Below are 24,570 nucleotides of genomic sequence, written 5' to 3'. Positions count from 1 at the left end.
CTAGCTCAAGTACTTATTGTCAATTTTAGGCATGTTACTTAGTATTTTTTTTTTAATATTTTATTTATTTATTCATGAGAGAGACAGAGAGAGGCAGAGACACAGGCAGAGGGAGAAGTAGGCTCCATGCAGGGAACCCGACATGGGACTCGATCCTGGGTCCCCAGGATCAGGCCCCAGGTCAATGCGGCACTAAACTGCAGAGCCACCCGGGCTGCCCTACTTAGTATTTTTTATTTGGTTTCTACTTTGGGAAAGAGAAAAATAATATGCACCTTTAAGAATAATTGTGAGGATTTAGTCAGATAATGATACATGGTATGTTTATCAAACGGAATGTTATTTAATTTCCATTCATCTTTTTTTTTAAAAGCTTCTAGATAGACATGAATTTTGAAGGAACACTATGTATGTAACCCACTATAGTCTGACATCTAGTCTCCTCCAATTCATGTCCATTCCACAGGCAAAGTATATTCATTCTGCTCTTTTTAATATTTATTTCCTAAAACTGTGTTTGACACATAGTCCATAGTTTAAGAATATTTGTTGAATGAATCAGCCAAACCTTTTTGTGTATTAATGAAGTACTTGTTAGTGATATATTTCTTTATATTAATGAAAACCACTTGTTAGTAGTTTTTTTTAACCTTTACATTTGTACTTTAAAACTTTTTGGGGGCAGCCCAGGTGGCTCAGCAGTTTAGCGCCGCCTTCGGCCCAGGGCATGATCCTGGAGACCCGGGACCGAATCCCACGTCAGGCTCCCTGCATGGAGCCTGCTTTTCCCTCTGTCTCTCTTTCTCTCTCTCTCTATCATACCTCTTTCTCTCTGTCTCTCTCATGAATAAATAAAATCTTAAAAATAAATAAATAAAACTTTTTAATTTTAAAAATTAGCAATACAGTAAAATTGACTTTTTTTTCCTGAGTAGTTCACCGAACTTCAACACATATGTATGGGTTTTTAAAAACTACTTCCATAATCAGGATATACAACACTTGTGTAACCTCCAAAAAACTCTTCTTGTCAATTGCTACTTTTTGCAGTTACTGGTATGTTTTTAGTTTTGTCCTTTCAAAAATGTCATGGAAATGGAATTGTATAGTAACTATTTGAGACTACATTCTTTCATTCACAATACTGCTTCTGAAATCCTTTGAAGTAATTCTGTATCAGTAGTTAGTTCCTTTTTATTGCTGAGTAGTATTCTCTTGTAAGGGTATACAACAGTTTGTTTACTTGTTGAAGGATATTAAGGTTGTTTCGAGGTTCAATCATTTATGAATGGAGCTGTTTTATGTTTTAAATATCTGTGAACAGATTTTTGTGTGAAAGTACATTTTTAGTTCACTGGGTTAAATACCTAGGATAAGATTGTTAGTCATATGATAACTGTATATTTTTAGCTTTATAAGAGTAGCCAAAATATATGATATGATTGGGGCTGTATCGAAATATACAGCTTTTGCACAATGAAGGGAATAGTCAACAAAACTAAAAGGTGACCTGTGGAATGGGAAAAGATACTTGCAAATGACATATCTGATAAAGGGTTAATATCCAAAATATATAAAGAACTGATACAACTCAACACCCAGGAGAGAAATAACCCAATTAAAAAATTGTAGGCATGAACAGACTTTTCTCCAAAAAAGACATCCAGATGGCCAAAAAGACATGTGATGTTTAAGGGTCAACTGAGAGGAAAAGGAGTAAGAAGAGATAACACAGTAAATAAATGTTAACAAATTGAACAATACTATATGCATGAGGGCCATAGAATGGTTGGATACACTCTGTATACATCCCACTGTGCAGAGGAGATGTGAGAGAGCCCAAACTTCAGAACTGATTGTAAATTTGAATGCAGCCCCCGCCCCCCAACAGATCAGCAGAAAGTGAAAGTCTTATGGGCTCAGGTATTTGAGCATAGTCTTTGCCCCAATTACTGGATTACCACTAAGCTATATTGACAGTGGGTAGTCCCTGGGAAGCCAGGCTAAGAAGAATAAAATGATTGAACAGAGACATCAATATTTGAATATCTTGGGAAAGGCAGATAGTACCTTTTAAATCTGATAAGTAACTAAATACAAAGAATCCTCAGAAAAGTTAAACAAGACTTGGTTTTACTATATTATCTAAATGTAGTTTTCAACAACACAGGAAAATGTGACCCATACAGAAGTGGGAAAAAAGTTAGTAGAAATCAACTCTTAGTGGGCCCAAATGTTGGATTGAGCAATAAATTCAGTGCAGGTATAAATATGTTCAAAGAATTAAAGGAAGTATATTTAAAGAATTAAAAATACACTGTCAATGAGTCAAATAGGAAATCTCAATAAGTAGAGACTATAATGAACCAAATGGAAACCCTTGAGTGGAAAGTATAACTAAAACTTTCACCAGATGAGCTCAGAAGCAGATCTGAGATGGCAGAAGAAAGAGTGGGGATTTGAAAGATTAATAGAAATTATCCAATCTAAAGAACAGAAAGAAAAAAGATTAGAGAAAAATGAACAGTACATAGGAAATCTGTGGGTCAGTGTCAGATGTTCCAGAGCATACATGTAATAATGGCTGTCCCGGATAAAGAGAAGGGCAGGAAAAAACATACTCAAAGAAATAATGGCTGAAAACTTCCCTAGATTTGATACAAAAAAAAAAAATATTTGTGGACCCAGGAATCTTAGTGAATCCCAAGTGGGATAAACACAGCAGACCATATCTAGACACATTGTTGTCAACCTGCTGAAACCCAAAGCAAAGAGAATCTTGAAAGCAGCAAGAGAAAAATGACTTGTCATGTACGAAAGAACAGTACTATTTGCTGACAAAAACATTGGCGGCCAGAGGGCAGTACAGTGACATATTGAGTGTTGAAGGAAAAAAACTACCAGCCAAGAATTCTATATCTAGCAAAACTATCTTTGAAAAAATAAAGATGAAATAGCAGTGCTGTTATATATAAAAAAAAGAATTCATTACCAGGAGACCTACCTTATAGTCAGTATTGAAAAAAAAAAAAAGATGGTAACTTGGGTCCACAAGAAGAAATGAAGAGCATTGGAAATACTCTAGTAAATACGAAAGGGATATTCTCTTAATTCAAAAAAACCATAAGATTGCTTAAGGAATAATTATAACATTGTACTGTTGGGTTTATAACCTATGTAAATGTAACATAAATGAGAGTATTGCACAAAGGAAGGGGGTAGGAAATGGAGCTATCCTGTGTAAAATTTCTAGATTTATCAGAATTAATCTAAATAGATTATAAGTTAAAGGTACAGATTGCAGTGTCCAGGGATCTCTAGGAGGATGAAATTGAAAAAAAGAAATTGTTTATTGAACACTTACATTTTCTCAGGTATGTTGTACATGCTAGGTATAAATATGTTCAAAAAATTTTTTAAATTTATTACTATTTTTGGTGATCTATTATTTTATGTGTATGTTCTTTATACTATTTGAAGAGGCTCTGAATATATTTCTTTCTTTTATTTTGGAGCGGGGGGGAGAGGGAGAGGGAGAATTTTAAGCAGGCTCCACACCCAGTACAGGGCCAGACATGAGGCTCAATCTCACAATCCTGAGATCATGACCTGAGCCAAAATCAAGAGTTAAATGTTTAACTGACTGAGCCACCCAGGCACCCCTGAATATATTTCTTTCTAAAGTAAGAAAGAAACTTTACATGTAAAAGATGTAAAATGGTAGCATTCAAAGTTGGTGGTATTGGGCAGCCTGGGTGGCTCAACGGTTTGGCGCTGTCTTCAGCCCAGGGCCTGATCCTGGAGACCCAGGATCGAGTCCCGCATCAGACTCCCTGCATGGAGCCTGCTTCTCCCTCTGCCTCTATCTCTGCCTCTCTCTCTCTCTCTCATGAATAAATAAATAAATAAAATCTTCAAAAAAAAAAAAAAACAAAGTTGGTGGTATGTTTTCATGATTTTCCTATGCATGATAAACAACAGGTATAACAAATACTGCTTTTTGTTGTTGCTTGTAATCTTTATCGTAGCAAGAAAGAAAAATGTAACTTAGAAATGATAAAAATGAATGATTGTCTTAGCTTTCTCAGTTGGAGAATATGATGCTAAGGCACATTTATATTTATTATTTAACATGTACCTATGTAATCTGTTAGATAAAATAGTTCTATTATTAAAAATTGCCATAATGGGATTTTTATTTATGTTGATATGTTTGAGTGCCTAATAAATTTAAATTATTAGGGACACCTGGGTGGCTCAGTGGTTGAGCGCCTGCCTTTGGAGTTTAAAATTCATGCATTTGGCTTAGGGCATGATCCTGGGATTGAGTCCCATATCATCAGCCCCTCACAGGGAGCCTACTTCTTCGTCTGCTTATGTCTCTGCTTCTCTGTGTCTCTCATAAACAAATAAATAAAATAATAATAAATAAATTTAAGTTACTAGACAAGATACAGAAAGATTTATTAATGAAACTTATTTTACCATTATACTCCCTCTTCACTCTTCCCATTCTCTCCTCCTCATCCCTCCTTTTTCTACACACACATTAAAAGGGGGCTTAAACGTCTCAACCAAGCAGGAAATCATGGGAATTACGGAGTATGTCCATCTTTGTATTTTATGAGTATATCAGTTATATGTATATATGTATTTTTGAGTTTTTGATTTAGGAATTTTTTTCATGAGATTTTACCATACATATTCTGATATAATCATTTCATGATTGCCTTTATGTCAGTAAACTTTTTTTATAATACCTTATTTTTTTTTAAAAAAGGACTGTCAAGTATCACGTAGTTAGAGGGTTCTTTAATTATTTACCTATTTCTTTTTCTGTTGAAAGTTTGTTTTGAGTTTTTACAATTAAATTGTTAACCATGAACATAAAATCTGTTAACCCATGAACATCATAAAATGCATAAAGGCATACATCGTTTTTGTGCTTTGCTTTATTGTATTTTGCAGATACTGCATTTTTCTTTACAACTTAAAGGTTTGTAGCAACCATGGATGTGTTGAGCAAGTATATATGTGCAAGTCTGTTTTTCTAGTAGCATTAGTTCACTTCTGTGTCTTGCAGATTTCAAGCTTTTTCATTATTATTCTAATTATCTGTGATTTCTGAAAGCTCAGAATATGGTTAGCATTTATAAGTAATAAAGTATTTTTTATTTAAGGTACTTGTATGTTTTTTTATCTGATTCTGTTGGCACACTTAACAGATTACAATTTAGTGTAAAAATGACTTTTATATGCATTGGGAAGCAAAAAGTCATTGTACGTGCTTGATTTTCATACTTGCTTTATTGTGGTAGTCTGGAATTGAACCCTTCAGTACCTTCAAAAGGTATGCCTTCATAGCTTTGTGCATTTGTATGAATGTTTTTGTAAAATAGATATAAATATAATTAGTACAGAGTTTGTGAATTTTAAATATTGATATATTCCTCCTTTTTGTCTTCCAAAAATGTTTTAAAAGTTTATACCACTACCTGTAGCATGTTCCAAACTCTTGCCAGTACTAGATCATACCAGTATTTTGTATTTTTTGCCAATTTAATTGGTAAACAATGATATCTTCTTTTAATTTTATTTTCCTAATCACCAGTAAGGTTGAACATCTTTGAATAGAATTTTTTGATATTTCTTATTGTTTAGAATATTTATCAGTTTTGCTCATTTGTATAATATATGTTGTAATAAAACATAAAGCATTTACCATTTTAACCATTTTTTAAGTATACCCTGGTGTTGAGTACATGCATATTTTTGCACAACCATTATCACTGTTCATCTCCAGAACTTTTTCATCATCCCATATTGAAATGCTGTACCCATTAAATGATAACTGCTCAATCCCTAGTCTGCCAGGCCCTGTAGCCACCATTTTACATAAGTTTGACTACTTACTCTATATATTTCATTTAAGTGTAATCATATGATATTCATCCTTTTGTGACTGGCTTATTTCACTTAGCATCAAGTCTTCAAGGTTCATCTGTGTTACAGCATATATTAGAATTTGTTTCCCTTTGAGTGGTGAATAATATTTCACTCTTTACATATGTCACATTTTGTGTATCCATTCAACTACTGATAGACATTTGGGTTGTTTCTACCTTTTGGCTATTGTGGATGAGGTCTTTGAGCTGGCATGTTCCAGTATTTCTTTCTGTCCCTGCTTTTAACTTTTCTAAGTATATATCCATACTTGGAATTGCTGTTCTATATTTTACTATTTGAAGAATCATTATACTGTTTTCCATAGTGGCTGTACTGTTTTGCTTTTTGTACCAGTCATGCTCGTTGGTTCTCATTTCTCCATATCCTTGCCAACATTTGTTATTTGTTTCATTTTGCTTTTTATAATAGCCATCCTCGTGGGTGTGAAGCCGTATATCATTTGAGTTTGATTTACATTTGGTTTGATTTACATTTCTCTAATAATTAGTGATGTTGACCACATCTTTTCATTTGCTTATTTTTCTATTGTATATATTTTTTGGACTAATGTCTATTTAGGTTCTTTGTTTACTTCTTAATCTGGTTGCTTGCTTTTTGTTGTTAATTTTTCTCATTTTTAAAGGCCCCTCCTTAATGTTTGCTTACTTGAAGGCGTTGTCTCAGGCCTCAACTAGGTCTAGTACAGATAGTAAATCAGTGATAGATATTGATTCTTCAAAGGTAATAATAGTAACTGGAAAAATACAATACAGAGAAGAGAGCATATTTAACAGGAGTGATGGGGTGGTATTTGAGGTAAATCTTCAAAGAAAGTCAGGTACTTATAGAATGAGGGAAAACATTCCAGTTAGAGAATGTTTTCCCTCATTCTATAGAGGACACAGTTACTTTTATTGCATATTTACAGAAAGTAGTTCAGTTTGGCTTATTTGTTATTGGGAGTATACACTGGCATAGTTTGTGTGTGGAGAGGGAGAAGATAATTTGGCAGCAGCTATAAAAAATACAGATGTTCTTTTATCCAGCAACTTATAGGAGCTTATCCTATAGTTATATTTGTAGAAATAGCGGTAGTATTGTTGCAGTGGCATAAAACTAGAGACAGAGTATTGATCAGTAGGGAATTAGCCTTTGAAAAGGAGGTACAGAAAGCATATATAATCTTATTTGAGGGTAGGGTGAGTACATAGATTATTTCTGGAAGAATAACCAAGAACTGTTGACTGTAGTTTCACTCTAGTGTGGGTTATGACATGGGGAAAAATGTTCACTTGTTTTGTTTTCTTTCTTCCAAGGACATTAAAAAAAGAGAAAAGTGTATTTTTAAAAGCCTTTAGAGTTTAAAATTCATAGCTCTGGATTCTTTCCAGTATTTAATGCCATCTCTGCATAACTAATATTTGAATTCAAGGGTGGGAAGATGGAGGCAAGGTGAGAAGATGAAATAAATTTTTGTCATCTAAACAATAAACAGATTATGGGTTGAAATGTTTTTATTTTTTAATCTTTATCCCTGAGGGATTTCTTGAGAATGTTTGTAAAAATAAGCATTCACAACACTACATACCAGAGTTAAAATGAGTTAGGCAAATGAGTAATGCCTTTCATAAATTAATTTACAAAAATATTAAGAATACATTTAGGAATGACTAGAACAGGAATTTTCAATAGTCAAAATTAACTTGACCTTATATTTTTGTAAAATTTGGCCACAAATTTGTGGCTTTTAAAGGACTTAACTAAATGAGAAGTTCTCATTTTTGTAAGATACCGTAGCAAGAGTAAGCCATTCTCTGATCATTTTGTGACTCCTACCTAATATGTGTTATTGAGTAAAATAATACAAGAATTCATTGGAGCTCCAGGGTAGCTCAGTCAGTTAAGCATCCGACTCTTGATTTTGGCTCAGGTCATGAACTTCGGATTGTGAGATTGAGCCTGGCATCTGGCTCTGCACTGGTGTGGAGCCTGCTTAAGATTCTCTCTTTCCTTCTCCCTCTGTGCCTCTCTCACCCTCTCTCCCTGTCTTAAAATAAGAAAATAATTTCTTAATTAAGTAGACCACGTTTTCACATTTAGATAGAATAAATACATGATGGCTGATAATTATTTTCCTCTCATTTAGGGAATCTATCAAACTTTATTTTTCCACATCAGTATACTTAATGTTAGCAGTTAACTAAAGCAAGATTTCAGTCTTGGAAACTTAACTTTTAAGGCAAAACTGTTAATGCTTTTTCTTTTGTGATTTCAGCAAATTGCTTTTCATTTGTCAATTGAGAGGAACTAGGTGAATAATGGATGTGTTTTACTAAATGAAGGAAATTCACATTATTGTCAGTTCAGTTGCCATTGAAAAAAAGAGAAACACCTGTAGCTCAGACATGACTTGCTAAACACGAGGGAGATTTTTTTCGAATTTTTCAAATAATGGTTTTGTGTTCTGAAATTTTCCCTGTTTAATAACAGTAATTCTTTTTTTTTTCTTAAGGTATGGACTCCGAGAGTTTGTGGTGATTGCCCCTGCTGCAAACCATGATGCAGTTCTCAGTGAATCTAAATGCAATCTTCTTTTGAGTTCTGTGTCTATTGCTTTGGGAAACACTGGCTGGTATGTGGACATTTTGAAAAGCCAAGATAAAGAATTAAACTACTTTTAATTATAATTTATGAAGGAAAATGGTTCTTAAGTTAGATTTTTTAAAAGAAATTCTTAGGATTCCTACTAGTGCATTATTCTTTTGGAATATCATATAGAAGGACAAACTCAAAACCTCTAGTGAGTACATTTCTAAAGGGAAATTTACTGAAATATTCAATGAATATTCGCATGAAGACTAAATTGTACTATTTTTTGTTTTGCTTCCAAATGTTCAGTTTATTTAAATTTTGTTACAAAATCTAATACTCAGACTTGGAAATGGAGCATTGTGTTGTTCGACCTCAATTGAGATTGCCTGTTTCAGGTGACTCAAACGTTTTGCTGCTCTATTTATTGTCTGCAAATGACTGAAAGTGCTGAGAGTTTTGATTTTGGGGTTACAAATAAATTTTAGGGAGTAGGCTTATTTTCATACATGCATATCTGTGAATAAGGATAGGCCCTATAGTCAAGTGATTAAATATTTCACTACCAGTGTTGGTTTGATTTGTATTATTTCATACATGTGAATCAAATTTTATTTTGCCTTTGAAAGGCTAATATGATACCAATGCCAGCAGGCCTGATCCAGACCCAGAGAAAGGGTCCTGGGATGTGTGCAGGATAAAAATAAAACTTGAGCCATTAGGAGTTGAAAGCAGAGTTTATTAAAGGCATAGAGAGAGTGCAGGTATAGGGTATCTGGAAGACTCAGGTAAAGAGGAAGTTTCATCTTTGCTTGGGGTCTGGGGGGTTTTTGTTGACGATCATGGTTTGGCATACATATTCTCTCAGGCATCTGAGAACTGGTTAAAACAAAGATGAGAGCCCAGTTGTTATTCCTTGGAGCCAGGGTGTCTTGGCATGGAGATACCTAGTGCTGGTGGTCTGGAATATGCATATGACACCTTTGTCTGGTCATTCTCACCTGGTCCTTCCTTAGGTGTTATCTATTCTAGAGAAATCATCAACTCTGTATCTCTTAAAAGGAGAACATAAACTATTTGCATTCTCAGCCATGTGTAAAGTGAGGGTTCAATTCCTAGCAAGAATAGAAGCAGGAAAAGGAGCAAAAAGCAGATTTTTATGGAATCCTTCAGTTTCCCTATCTCAGTATGTTTCTATTCAAAAAATTTTTCATTGTGCCTTTTTTGACTTAGTTATTTTAAAACAATTTTCTGAATATAAAGTGCCACTAGATGATTATTTCTTCAGCTTATTAGTATACAGACAAAAGAAACTTGATAATGTCTCTTATAAGTCTGATGAATGATCCTTGCTAAGTATTTTTAAATATTTGAGATTAAAGTAATAGGGAAACTTTTAGGAATTACTCAGTGTTTAATGAACTTAAAGTCCATTCCCATTTAATTGTGTCCTACAGCCAGGTGCCACTCTTTGTGCAAATTCATCATAAATGGCGAAGAATGTATGTGGGCGAATGTCAGGGTCATGGTGTCCGAACTGATTTTGAAATGGTTCATCTTCGGAAAGTGCCAAATCAGTACACTCATTTATCAGGTCTGCTGGATATCTTCAAATCAAAGATTGTGAGTTTGCATTGATATTGTCAGTCTTATCTGGGATCCAGATAAAAGTAGCAATTTAGTAATTTTATTGAGTATGTAGAAACATTTCTCTGTAATATTCATCATGTAATTAGTTGGAAGGAAGATATAATTGACTACATAAATTACTATGTATGTTTAAAGAAACAGTATCTAGTTAGATTTTTAGTGTACTAATGCTAAAAAAACAATATTGTTCAATTTGTTAAGATTTATTTACTGTGTTATCTCTTCCTACTCCTTTTCCTCTAAGTTGACCCTTAAACATCACAGGGGTTAGAGCCCTGACACTCTCCCTCCCCTGTACAAAAATCCACTTACAATTTTTGACTCCCCCAAACTTGATTATGTCACACCAGTTACATAAACATTTGATTAACACATTTTGTGTGTTATGTATATTACATATCATATTCTTATAATAAAGTAAACTGGAGAAAAAATGTTACTAAGAAAATTGTAAGGAAGAGAAAACACGTTTTTATAGTATTATTATACTATAAAAAGCTTATCTATAAGTGGATCTGCATTGTCAAATCCATGTTCAGGGGTCAGCTATTGGCAATGTCAGCAGCTTCAGGTAGCTGCTTGTTTAGGACTTTGTGAGCTCCTTGAGGTGTCAACACTTTTTTTCTGAATTGTCTCCCCTGCTCCATCTTTATTTGATTCGATTTTTTAAAATTAATCTGGCTTATGTTTTACGACTGCAAGCAGTAAGGCTAAATGGAATATACTCAGTATATCCTTGGTGTTCTATAAAAACACTATCAGATAAGGAGGACTTGTGTATGTTACTCTGAGGTAAGAAAGTAAGTTGAGGAGCTATTAGAAAGTGAACAAAGCCAGATGAGGAAATGAGGGATTGGATCCTCTACCTAGAGAAATAAGTGCTTGACAACCATATCACCGAAGTGATCATACTTTATAAACAAACCGATAAGATGTCTCCTAGAATGATACATTGAATAGGATATATTATCACCTGTGTTGCATTCCTGCCTAAAATATTTAACTTAAGTTAAAACATGAGGAAACAATCTCATTTCCAAAATGAGCCATATTTTGCAAAGTAACTGGCCTAGACTCTTCTAAAAAGTTAGTTAGTACCATGATTGGCAAAAAAGGATTGGGAGCTGTTTAAATTAAGGGAGACTAAAGTGACATAATAGGTAACTGCAATGCATAATCCTGGACTGGATCTCTGACCAAAACATAGTAGCCAAAAAGGATATGATTGGAACAATTTTAGCACGGAGTATATATTAGAAAATAGTGCCAGTATTAAAATTCTTGAGTATGATAATTGTTTTATGGTAATTACCTGCTGAAGTATTTAGAAGTGAATACCTACAACTTCCTTTCAAAAGGTTCAGCCAAAAAAAAGGTTCAGCCAAAAAATTATTTACATTTATATATGTGTGTGTATCAAAATGTTAATAATTGGTGAACTTTGGTGAAAGTCACAGGGATGTTAATTATGCTGGCTTTGCAGTATTAAGGTTGACAAGTTTTAAAAAGGAAAAAATAATGAGGAAAATGCTGAAATTCTCTTTTAGTAGGTATGGTTTGTTAAATATTTAGGATTAAAACTTAATTTCATAAAAATGTTTTCAGTGTGGAGGTAGGCACAGTTTCTTGTGTTTATCTCCACTAAAAGATTATCAAAGCATATATTTCAGAGAGTTCCATGTATGGGTATGTAATCCCCCCCCCCCCCCAAAAAAAAAAAAAAACTTTCTGGGCTTTGAAATCCTTTAAGTACTGCTTCATTCTACATGTGATGTTTTGGGAAAGATTTGATAAAGATAAGTATGTATATATTTTGTCCATTTGTTTTCCTTTGCTCTCTCACCAGAAGAGTTTTCACCAGAATATACAACTCTCTCCAGTTGTGTATTTTTTGATCATGTTTCTGGTCAGATGCAAATATTGATACTTTATTCCTTCTTCTAAAACAGTAGTGAACATTATTTTCGTAGATCTTTTATGTCCTTTATTTAGCTGAACTTCTCTTTACTGAAACTAGGGGCCACCACCTTGATCTCTGCAGTCTAACTTAGATTATGATGGCTTATTAGCTGTACCTTAAAAAAAAAAAAAGTGTTCTAGGGGCGCCTGGGTGGCTCAGTTGGTTAAGTGTCTGCCTTTGGCTCAGGTCATGATCCCAGGGTCCTGAGATTGAGCCCCACGTCCCTTCTTAGCAGAGTCTGCGTCTCCCTCTCCCTCTGCCAGCAGCCCCACCCCCTGTGTGTATGCATGATCTCTCTGTCTCAAATAAATAAAATCATTCTTTGAAACAGTGTTCTTAATCAGTTCATCACATCATCTGGCAGAACTTTCAAAAAGCTCACTCACCTAGATAAGAAACATCTCTCAAAATTGATTTTTTTAAGAAGTAGGCTCCATATGCTATGTGGGGCTTAAACTCAAGATCCTGAGATCAAGAGTCGAATGCTCTACCCACCGAGCCAGCCATGCATCCCTCAGAATTGATTTGACAAGAGTTGAACTTATAATTCAGAGTTGCTTTGGACACTTATAAGAGTTTTACATGGTTAAAGATACCCATTATGTGACTCTTCTGTAATGTCTCTCTAAAGCTATCTTTATAAAAATTACCCTTTAACATCTGCTTACAATGTTCCAGAGTACTCACTCTTCACTGGAAGGTTATTTCATTTTCACATACATCTATAATTTATTAGAAAAGGCTTCCTTATGGTAGGGCTGGGCGGTCAGTTTTGCCTTTTGGAGTATATAAAATTTAAATTCTGCCATAATCCTCAATATTTGAAAATATACATTCTAGTCTTTTTTCATTTAGATATTTGTTCAACTATTCTTTATATTTCATGGTTTTATGCTCTTGAATGTTGACTTGGATATCTGCCTCCTTTACAACTACATCTCTTCATGTTTTGTGGAAATTTTGTTTGCAGGCTCACTTTCTCTCCCATCCTAACTTACAGCTCTGTAAGCTATAAGTAGGTTGCTCCCTACCTGTAGAAAATTTCAGAATTGGGTTTTTAAATGGTGCTTGGAGCCTGTTGCTCTGGTGATATTAGGAATATTGCATAGTCTTGGAATTACTGGATTGCTTGCTTAGATTATGAGAGTATTTACCCCCTTACTTAGTAACTCTTCCCAGCCCATAATGTCCAACAAAACTACTGTACCAAGCAGATGTGCCCTGCTTCCATTGTCTGCCTTTAAGCAGTCATGCAATGTGCTCACTCTGGGCAGAGTTGAACTTCCACTTCTGTTTTAATGCAGTCTGTAATCCTAGGCCATCACTGCCACCTTTCACACCTGGAACTCAGCAGTCATGTGTCTTAAGCTCCACTTAAAACTTTGGATTTTGTGTACCTTTTTAGGGCCCACAAAGATATTTTTATATCATGTTCGATCCTAGCTATTTCTTTCTGGTTATCTTCTATATTAATCTATGTTGCTATGTAACTAGAACAGAGGTTGTGTCAAAGCAATTTTGTTAATGGTTTTTAGACTATTCATATCTTACTGTGGATGAACTCTCGTTTAATATTCAGACTTGACCAACAAGTCTTATTTTTCCTAACCAGCCAGAATCTTACCTTGCTTGTGTAGGACACAGCAGCCCAAAACTGACTTACCTTTTTTGGAGGCGGCCACTTTGTATTGTGACTGTAGATTGAGTTTGTATTTGGTTAAAGCTACTAGTGACATTTATAGATGCTGCTGCTGGGCTATATGTGTCTTAATCTTTCTGGTCAGCAATAACAGCAACACCTAGTAACTGGTTAGATATGCAGAATACTCTCTCATTTTTATTTTCACATGCTCCCTAAGTGATTCCTATTATATTTAAGTCCTATTCCACATTAATGTAGGTTAACCATTATTAAGGGAAGCTGAGAGCATAGAATGTTTGGATGATGTTGATTTTCATGATTTTTAATGAATGTAAATGAATCTAAATTTTCTGTTAACTGATTCATTAATATAAACTATTTTGCAAGAGCGACCATTTATTTTGTTTCCAGATAGCAGTTTATTTACTTGTTTTTTAAAAAGATTTGTTTATTTATTTGAGAAAGACAGTGCACCTCAGCCCATGTGAGTTGGGGGAGGGACAGAAGGGGAGGGAGAGGGGCAAGGAGACTCCATGCCAAGCAGGGAACCTACAAGGGCTCAACACACAGCCAGCACAAGGGACTTGCATCTTATGACCCCAAGATCATGACCTGAGCCACAATCAAGAGTCAGAAGCATAACCATTGAGTCCTCCAGTTAATAGTTTAAACAGCTTCATGTTCATGTAATTTGCTTCTGGCATTGTTTATAAGACACTTTTTTAACAGCTATACAATTCTCTCTTTATATTTATTTCCAGGGATGTCCTTTAACTCCTTTGCCTCCAGTTAGTATTGCTATTCGCTTTACGTATGTACTTCAGGATTGGCAGCAGTATTTTTGGCCTCAGCAGCCTCCAGGTGAGATAATTTAGTGTATTTAACTTACTGAATATAAATGGTAAAGAAAATATATTTGGAAATTGAAATTATTTAACAGTGGGTTTCAAGTGTTGTAAGTTTGAAATATTTGTAATTCATTCTAAATGGAGTATTGCTGATTTCATTGCCTTTATCTTTTTTTTTTTTTTTTGCTCTTGAAGAAAGCTCTGAGGTTTGTCCTAGAGACAGCATTACTCGATATGTGACAATCTGTTTTTGAAAGCTATTATTTATAAAGCATCCTCCTGCTGTGGAGCATCATGTGCTTCAAATTAGTATGTAGTGAATGACTTAAATATCTTTTTAGAATGTAATAACGGAAGCCACCTCATAAGCTGAGAACCTTTTGGAAATTAGAGTTTGAAGAAGAGTACTAAATGTAATAAGGAAAGCAGGAAAAAAATGTGTATATACACATATACTTAAGATGGTGGAGCTCTAGAATATTTTACTTTAATGTGCTCTTGATGTAATTAAAACCAATTTACCTGCTTAGCCATAAAGCAATGTATGATTCATTCAGTAATCATTAATTATAAGCCTATAATGGGCCAGCCAACCTGGGATGTTTGGGGTGCAGGTATGAACAACATATTACCTAAGTTCTAGAAAAGTTCACCCTACTGGACATATAGTCTAATTAAGTGAGGATTTGGTTCCTGGGTATTTCTCTCACATACAAGTGTAATTATATTCAAGTATAACTAATAAGAAATGTAATGCAGGGATCCCTGGGTGGCGCAGCGGTTAAGCGCCTGCCTTTGGCCCAGGGCGCGATCCTGGAGACCCGGGATCGAGTCCCACATCGGGCTCCCGGTGCATGGAGCCTGCTTCTCCCTCTGCCTGTGTCTCTGCCTCTTTCTCTCTCTGTGTCTATCATACATAAATAAAATTTAAAAAAATTAAAAAAAAAAGAAATGTAATGCAAATTTATAAATCATTACAAGGATTTTACCAACCTAAAAACATTTTTTCGTCTACTCCCCCCCATGAAAAAGAAATTAGAATAAAACAATATTCTTTACTATTTATTTTTGTTCCAAGTAGTTTTTTTTTTTTAAGATTTTATTTATTTATTCATGAGAGACACACATGGAGAGGCAGAGATATAGGCAGAGGGAGAAGCAGGTTCCCTCCTGGGAGCCTGATGTGGGACCTGATCTCAGGACCCTGGGATCACAACCTGAGCCCAAGACAGATAGATGCTCAACTATTGAGCCACCTAGGTGCCCCGGTAGTTGGTTACGTATAGGATAGAATAGGTAATTTTGGAATGATACTGGAATTAATGTAGTATGTCCTTAGCCTTTGGTAGTTATATGTGCTACCAGCATTTTATTTATATATCACAGAATAATTTGAAACTCTATGTACAATAAAAGAATTGCATCTAAACTATAGCAAAGGGAAATAAAAGCTAAGCTGATAATTAAATTAGAAGAAAGACCCAAACGTTCATTTTGGTAATTTTAGTTCCCAGACAATACCCTTCAGACAATTTGTAGCCAGCTTCTATGTGAAGGTTTTAATTCCTGCCCTCTTTTTTCTTTTTTCAAAGGTTGCTCTATTGTTAGTCAATTTTTAATATTTCCCAAGGTGATTTAGTTTATTGATGATCTAAGAAGAAGCCCAAGAGCCAGAATGTTAGCATTATAATTTTGATTGCCAGTAAGACCTTTGTTAATGTTCTCTTGCCGATTTTCCTTCCTTCCTTCCTTCCTTCCTTCCTTCCTTCCTTCCTTCCTTCCTTCCTTCCTTCCTTCCTTCCTTCCATCCTTCCTTCCTTCCTTCCTTCCTTCCTTCCTTCCTTCCTTCCTTCCTTCCTTTCTTTCTTTTCTTTCTTCCGATTCTTTTTTAATGGAGACCAAAATAGAACCATCTTCCGCGGTGAACTGAAGGCCATGTAAATTTTTAATATTTTCTCCTTATAAAGGGAAGGAAGGGATTTGAACATGTAATATGGGCCAGACACTGTGCTTTTAGAGAGGGAGAAGAGAGAGAATGGAGGTGCAGAGGGGGAGAGAGTGGGGCTCCTTATGGGGCTTGCTTGATCTTACCCTGAGATCATGACCTGAGCTAAAATCGAGAGTCAGGTGCTTAACCAACTGAGCCACTTGTGAACTTTTTTTTTTCCCCTAGGATTTTATTTATTTATTTGAGAGAGGAAGACACAAGGATAGTGACAGAGAGAACATGAGCAAGCAGGAGCGAGCAGGGAGGAGAGTTCACACTGTTGAGCGGGGAGCCTGACTTGGAGCTCAATCCCAGGACTCTGGAATTCTTAGCTGACTGAGTTACCAAGGCACCCCCTTTTCTGAACTTTTAACTGAATTAAAACTTCTGCACAGTTATGATCTAGTAAAAAATTTTAGCTTACTAATTTATAAAATAGGCTTTTTACATATTTTGAAGCTCTTAAAGATTCACATCTTGTAATAAAGCTGGTTATTGTAATCTTTATTATTATAAGCATTCTTTAGTTGGAGAAATGAAATTGACTTGAGAAAATTTACTGAATCAAGTAATTGAGCCATATTTAATGACTGATTTTAATTTGGTTAGGTTGTAGATAATTATCAAACATGATTTTAGTAAATCTGGGGAATATTCATAAAACAACAATAGACCCTAATTTGTGAAATTCCCAGTGTAGTGCAAATAATGAAAAGCAACCATCTGAATTATTTCAAAGAGAAATAAATCCTTTGGATGTCTTTTAGAAGTGTTTATTAGTTCTTTAAGATTGGTGAGGGGGGGAGTGACTTACCTTCTAAATTCTCCTCTAATCTCAGATACTATTCATAACAGAAAGGAAATTCTTTGTTAAACTGAAAGTATTTCCATGTACTACCTACTGAAATAAAAATTTATTAATGATACCTAATTTGCCATTCAGAAATTATTGACAGCAAAACCGATGAATATAGGTTGATGATTAAATTTTTTAATACTTGGATAATCTTTCTTTTAGATGATATTAATCACATTCTTAGAAAATGCAAAGAAAAGTACAGAACTAATGTTCTTAAGCATTATTTAAGGAATATTTCAAGAGTTAAATGTAGAACACATGGCTTGAATAAAACACTGTACAAATAGGAATTTCAGTGTGTTCTTCTATTATAACATTCTATTTATTTTAACTTCTTTGTAAGTAGTCTATTTTTTTTTTAAGATTTTATTTATTTATTCATGAGAGACAGAGAAAGAGAGAGAGAGAGAGAGAGGGGCAGAGACACAGGCAGAGGAAGAATTAGGCTCCGTGCAGGGAGCCTAATGTGGGACTTGATCCCGGGACTCCAGGATCACACCCTGGGCTGAAGGCAGGCGCTAAACCACTGAGCCACCCAGGTATCCCTTTATAAGCAATCTAATTAAAGATGGTTTAGTCTCTAACTTAATGTGCTCTTGATATAGGCACATTTAAATCTATGATCTCCCAGAGAACTAACCTCACTAAATTAAATTCTTATTAATTTTTTGCTGGATAATGGAAAACTGTTTCTTTTGCTTAGATATAGATGCCCTTGTAGGAGGAGAAGTTGGAGGCCTGGAGTTTGGCAAGTTACCATTTGGTGCCTGTGAAGATCCTATAAGGTGGGAATTTCAATCTGTCATTTGAATTATGGGACTTGACCGTTTCTTTCTTTTTTAAAGATTTTATTTATTTCAGTGAGAAAGAGAGAGCATGAGCCAGGGGGAAGGGGCAGAGGCAGAAGCAGACCCCCTGCTGAGCAGGGAACCTGACTCAGGGCTCGAGCCCAGGACCCTGAGATCATGACCTGAGCTGAAGGCAGACACTTAACTGATTGTCAAGTCATCCAGCAACCCTAGGAGTTTACTTTTTAAATTCTATTAATACTTATTTTACTGTGCTTTGTAATACTGTAGCCTTCTGGAATGAGTATAGTACCAGAAGCAGACCTACACCTAACCATCTGTCCATCTATTTTTTTATTACTCTGTAATTTGGAAATAGGCTTTGAAATAATAAAGAAAATGTGTATAATGCCATTTATTGAGTATTCTTTATAGAAGTGATTCTTGGCCTACTTTTTGGGAGACATTTAAATATTGAAAAGCACAGAGAATGTCCTATGTAACAAACTTTCATGTATTCATCACAGAGAATTAACAAATGTTTACGTTTTTCCTGACCACTTTTTCCAAATGTACAAATAGAGACTTAAGTCAGACCTCTTAGGTTACCTAACTGCTTTTCTAGAAGAGCTACTGAACTTTAAGAAAATTTTGCTTTATAAGAAAATGTAAGGCTTGGAAAATTTAATTACTGAGAGCAAAATATTTGGAAAACATTAGTAATGCTGATTTTAAAACTCTTATTTTAGTTAAACTATTTGGTTAATTAAAAACCATATACGCACACATCCATACCGTGTGTGTGTGTGTGTCTATGCATGCATGTATCCAGAATGTGTTTATTGGGATGGTTTCCCACTCATCTTGATTCAGGGTGCTTTTAGTGCTGTTTCTGTCTGTAGGAGAGCATCCTTCTGTAAGCCTTGCTTTTAAAAACTCTTGTAGTCTGGCAAACGACAGTGGAGCAGCCAACGCACAAAACTGTGCATGTCTAAAGATGGTGGTGATTTTGTAGCATCGTGGGTACTTCAGGTTTATAAAGTAGGAATTGGGATTCTGCACCAGACACTTCTTGTGCTTCCTCTTCTCTTCCAGGGAGGGATGAAGGTAGTTCTTTGCAAGTAGTATGTTGTCATGGGGAGATTATCACTTCCAGAAAGGCACATATGTACATTCTTAATACTCTAATGTAGAGGTAGAACTAATAATACTTTTAACTTAAAATCACTGGAGGGAAAGATAAAATAAGTATCTTTTGTAGTTGATACTTATTTATTATATGTGCCAGGACAGGCAGGCACTATGCTGAAATAAGAAGATTCAGAACTAAATAAAACATTTTCTGGCTTCTTGGTATTTACAGTCTGATTGAAAGAAATGGACAAAATAATCACCTAAATAAAGGTACAGTTACAGACTGGGGGTAATTTGAAGGAAATATATAGGCTGTAATAACAGTAAAATGAGAAACTAGTTTGGATTGGGATGCATTAGGAAAGTGTTCTCAAAGGAAATATCTCAGTTAGGGAGGATTTAGCCAGGCAGTGAGGGAGGGAGGGAGGGAGGGAGGGAGAGAGAGAGAGAGAGAGAGAGAGAGAGAGAAAGAGAAAATGACCATTGCAGATGGAATGAAGAGCCTTGATACATGAAGAATTGGGCGAGTTTCCCAAAGGAAAAGAAGGTGGCCATCATGGCATAGTAAATAAGGGAGAGAAATGGTATATTTGTGGCCCTCCAACTGGTTCATTCATTAGATTTTGCTTAGGGAAAATTTTATTTTTTTATTTTTTTAAAGATTTTATTTATTCATGAGAGACACACAGAGAGAGAGAGGCAGAGACATAGGCAGAGGGAGAAGCAGGCTCCCAGCGGGGAGCCTGATCCCAGGACCTCAGGATCATGACCTGAGCTGAAGGCAGATGCTCAACCACTGAGCTACCCAGGTGTCCCAAAAAGTTTGAGAGAGAGAAAATGAAATTGACCTGGTAATAGAAATGTGAAGGAATTAGTTATTAATATTTCCTAATTCTAAATCATGATGAGGAATCAGAGAAATAGATGATTGAAGAAAAATACAAAAATAATCTGGGAATGAGATGGTGTATATGGTAGATTATATAAATTACATGGTGATTAACAAATGCTGTGGGCATGCACTGTAGTTTTGAAAAGGAATCTTTGGTGATAGAAGAGGAAATGAGGCATTTTTCAGTGTCTTCTCTTTGTCAAAGAAATTGTTCTATAGTTATGGATGAGGAGAGAACATAGTCATAAAAGCTTAGGGACTGAATCTGAGGTTAATACCTATAGGTATTTCAGAGCTTAGAGTTTTAAGCTTGTCATCATTCATGTCCTTTAATATCACATACTGTCTAGCCATTTTTTTACCTAAAAAATTTGTTCTATTAGAGTAATGAATTTATGCTAAGTAAGGAAACTTTAGAAAATGTAAAAAGAGGCAAAAATCATGTTTGCTAGTCAAGTTCCTTAGTTGTAAACTGTAGTAGTCAATTCTGACTAATTCAAACAAAAAATCAACTTACTCAAGAGGTATTTGGTAACACAGAGGGACCATTATAGGACCCAGCTCAGAAAATAGGCTTGAGCCCAGGGTGGCTAGTTGTCCGGTTATTAATTACGGTTGTACTATATTGTAGATTCTGGCCCTGTTAACACAGTAATTCTAAAATGTAGAGCAGGCTGGAGTTGCCAGTTGAGTACCCTAAAAATCAGAGAAATTAAGTAATTGACTCTTTTGTCTTCTTTACTCTCCAAGAAGTGGGTTCAAAATCTCTACAAGAAAAAGAATATTCACTAAGTTTACAATCCCATAGACTGTCACTGATGACAGCTTGGTCTCTGCAAGACTCTTGGGTTCAGTGGTTTGCTAGGAGGATTCACACCATTTACTGTGCTCATGACTATGGTATATTACATTGAAGGGATACAGTGTAAAAATCAGCTAAGGGAAAAGGCACATACGTCCATAGTAAGCCAGGGATTAGCTTCCTTTCTCAGTGTAGTCACTCAGGACACACTTAATTCTCCCAGCAATGAATTCTGAAAACATGTATGAAAGGCTCTCTCCCAGGGAAGCTTACTAGAGACTCAGTGCATGGTGTGTTTATCTGGGGCTGGTGACATAGGCACCCTGTCCAGTACTAGAAGGAAACAGGTATTCAGCATAAACCATATTGTTTGCACTAGTAGTTTAGGCACAGTGAGCCACTCCTATCAAGGAATGATAGGAACCCCATGAAATTCAAGGTCCCAGATGGCAAGCCAAAGGTGAACCTTGCAGGTAGTCCTTTTCTAAGTATCAGACCTGCTATGATAACTCTTTGTGTGCAGTATGTTTATATATTTTATAAATATATGTCATCCTGTATATGTTTTGTGTCTTGCTTTATTTTACATGAAAACATTTTGAAACTTAATATTTATCTATATTAAGAGGTCAACAAATTATGACCTGTGGACTGAATCTGGCCAGTAGCCTATTTTTGTATGCCCAGTGAGCTTAGAATCACTTTTGCATTTTTTCGGGTTTTAAAAGAAAAGACAAGATTGTAACAGAGACTACTTGGTCCCCAAAGCCTAAATATTTACTCTGTGAGCTTTTGTTAGAAAACATTTGCTAACCTCTGATCTATCTCAATTTTTCAAAATTGAGATATAATTCATGTACCATTATACTCACCATACAATGTGTTCGGTTCAGTGGTTTTTAGTGTTTCCAAAGTTGTGCAACCAACATCTCTTTCTAATTCCACAACACTTTCATCATCCCCAAAAGAAACCCTTTACCTCTCAGCTATCATCCCTGTGATCTCCCGAGGCCCTCTAGCTAGGCAAATACTAAACCTTCTTTCCTTATGGATCTGCCTGTTCCAGACATTGTGTTTGAATTGTGTTATGCAGCGTGTGGCCTTTTGTGTCTTCTTTCACTTAGCAAAATGTTTTTGAGGTTCATCTGTATTGTAGCATGAGTCAATATTTCACTGCTTTTTATTGGTGTATAATATGCCATTATATGGTTATTTCCACACTTTATCCATTGATCGATATTTGGGTTATTTACAGTTTTGGGCTATTATGTGGATAGCATGTGTTTTTAATGTATGCAAGACATTAACTTCATATAGGTGTGCTACCATTTGCTAATAAAACTAATTGTCTCCTGTTTTACTGTATTATAAACAGCATGAGTTTTAACATACTTGCATATACATTTCTGGTTATTATAATACATTTCTAGAAGTAGAATTGCTAAGTCAGAGGATATACATACAATATTAGAGCTTTTGGATATGTTTTATGTTTTATTTTAGTGAACTCCATTTAGCAACTACATGGCCTCACCTGACTGAAGGTATCATTGTGGATAATGATGTTTATTCGTAAGTATGTTAAGAGTAGCATATTGAGATTCAAACATTTCAGTAGAATAAATGAACCGCTGAGTGGTTAGCAACTTTTTATCAGTTTTCTGATTGGTTGATTTTTCTACTTTTAAAGATTGCTTTTTAGACTGATTAAATATGTATTAGAGATGTGTTATAAGCTGCTGACCTTGTGGGTATGATCTTTAGTTTGGGGTTAATGAATGATCTCTCTTTTTTTAAGTTGGTATTTTATTTTATTATTATTATTATTTTTTTAATTTTTACTTATTTATGATAGAGAGAGAGAGAGAGGCAGAGACATAGGCAGAGGGAGAAGCAGGCTCCATGCACCGGGAGCCCGACGTGGGATTCGATCCCGGGTCTCCAGGATCGCGCCCTGGGCCAAAGGCAGGCGCTAAACCGCTGCGCCACCCAGGGATCCCTAAGTTGGTATTTTAATTCCAGTTAGTTAACATACAGTGTAATATAATTTCAGATATACAACATAGTAATTCTGCACTTCCATATAGGATCCTGTGCTTATCACAAGTGCATGCCTTAATCCCCATCACCTATTTAACCAACCCCCCTTACCCTGAACAATATGAGTCTTACTTTTGTTTTAGCAAAGATGTCTCTGAGCAGATCCTCTAAGCAGAGATTTGTGCATAATTCTGTTGAACTTTTCTTAGCTAGTTAGAAGTATTTCATGAATTACTTTGAAGAAGTCATGGTCTTTAGAACATGTTGGAGTCATATTTGAACATTAAATGTCATAAATTACAAAATGTCCCAGTCATGTACTCCTGTGCAATGGAAATAACTCAAAAATTATGGCAAATATTATTTAGGAAGAATGTGGAGAAAGAGGAACACCATTTTAGTACCTTCTCATGCATGATGTAGAATAGTGAGAAGTAGGATACTTTTTTTTTTTTGTTGTAATTAAAATAAATGGGTTGTTTTTGCTGGTGGTAAAAGTAACATGAGCTTTCTTAATCAGATAATTTAGATGTATATTAAGAAGAAAATAAGGACTACGTGCAATCCTGTTACTTGAAAAATAGCATTTTGAGGTGTATCCTTGTTTTTTTTAAATTGAGATATAATTGGCACATAACATTAGTTTCACATGTACAACATGAGTCAATATTTGCATGGGAAAGTATCTTTTTAAAGTTTAAATTTATATACTTATTTAGTATATATCTTTACATATTTAATGCCAATAAATATAGATCTATGTTATTTTTTAAATTGCTGCATAATATTCCATTAAATGGATACATAATAATCTACTTAACTGAGAAAATAGGGCAAATTTGATCTTGTGCAAATTTTGTAGTCTGCTTTTACTATTAGTGCTATAAAAAAACAATTAAGATCATTGTGCATACTACTTGTTTCTCATTTCTTTTTTATTTTAAAATTATTTGTTTTATTAGATTATCAGTGTACATTGCCTGTTCAGATCTATAATTTTTATATTTGTTTTGATTATTCTGTTTTGCTTGTGGGTTTTCTTTTGTACATTTTTGTCTGTAAACTTTGATTTCTTAAGATCCATTGATCGATATTTGTTTTTTTTTTTTTTTTAATTTAACCACATGGCCTTATTTTTGAGTAACTATAAGTTTAAGGGAGGCAAAATGGATTGCTTGTCCTTCATGTAATTAACTAGATTGTATTTTGATAAGTTAATGAGTTGCAGTTTGTCGTAATTAGGATCTTATGTTTATTGTTCTTCATTTTAGTGATTTGGATCCTATTCAGGCTCCCCATTGGTCTGTTAGAGTTCGAAAAGCTGATAATCCTCAGTGTTTGCTGGGTAAGACATGCTTACATTACATTCCTTTCCTGAATTTATGTTCTTTCCCCACCAATATGCCCATGTTCCAGATTAGGAAGACTGTGAA

General features: G+C 35.0%; 1 protein-coding gene across 3 annotated transcripts in view; it reads left to right on the top strand.

Annotated features, from left to right (window-relative positions):
* RAB3GAP1 (RAB3 GTPase activating protein catalytic subunit 1) overlaps positions 1–24,570 on the top strand; it is a 97,151-nt gene that overhangs the window by 31,339 nt on the left and 41,242 nt on the right. For all 3 annotated transcript variants that reach the window (XM_055316179.1, XM_055316180.1, XM_055316181.1), the window contains 6 exons: positions 8,459–8,578; positions 9,993–10,158; positions 14,549–14,648; positions 18,185–18,266; positions 22,601–22,669; positions 24,409–24,482. In XM_055316179.1, the coding sequence (XP_055172154.1) occupies positions 8,459–8,578; positions 9,993–10,158; positions 14,549–14,648; positions 18,185–18,266; positions 22,601–22,669; positions 24,409–24,482 (611 nt within the window). The remainder of the gene's footprint in view (positions 1–8,458; positions 8,579–9,992; positions 10,159–14,548; positions 14,649–18,184; positions 18,267–22,600; positions 22,670–24,408; positions 24,483–24,570) is intronic.

Source organism: Nyctereutes procyonoides, unplaced genomic scaffold (assembly GCF_905146905.1).
Source record: "Nyctereutes procyonoides isolate TBG_1078 unplaced genomic scaffold, NYPRO_anot_genome, whole genome shotgun sequence".
NCBI classification, from domain to species: Eukaryota; Metazoa; Chordata; class Mammalia; order Carnivora; family Canidae; genus Nyctereutes; species Nyctereutes procyonoides.
This window is presented reverse-complemented; position numbering and strand designations above follow the sequence as displayed.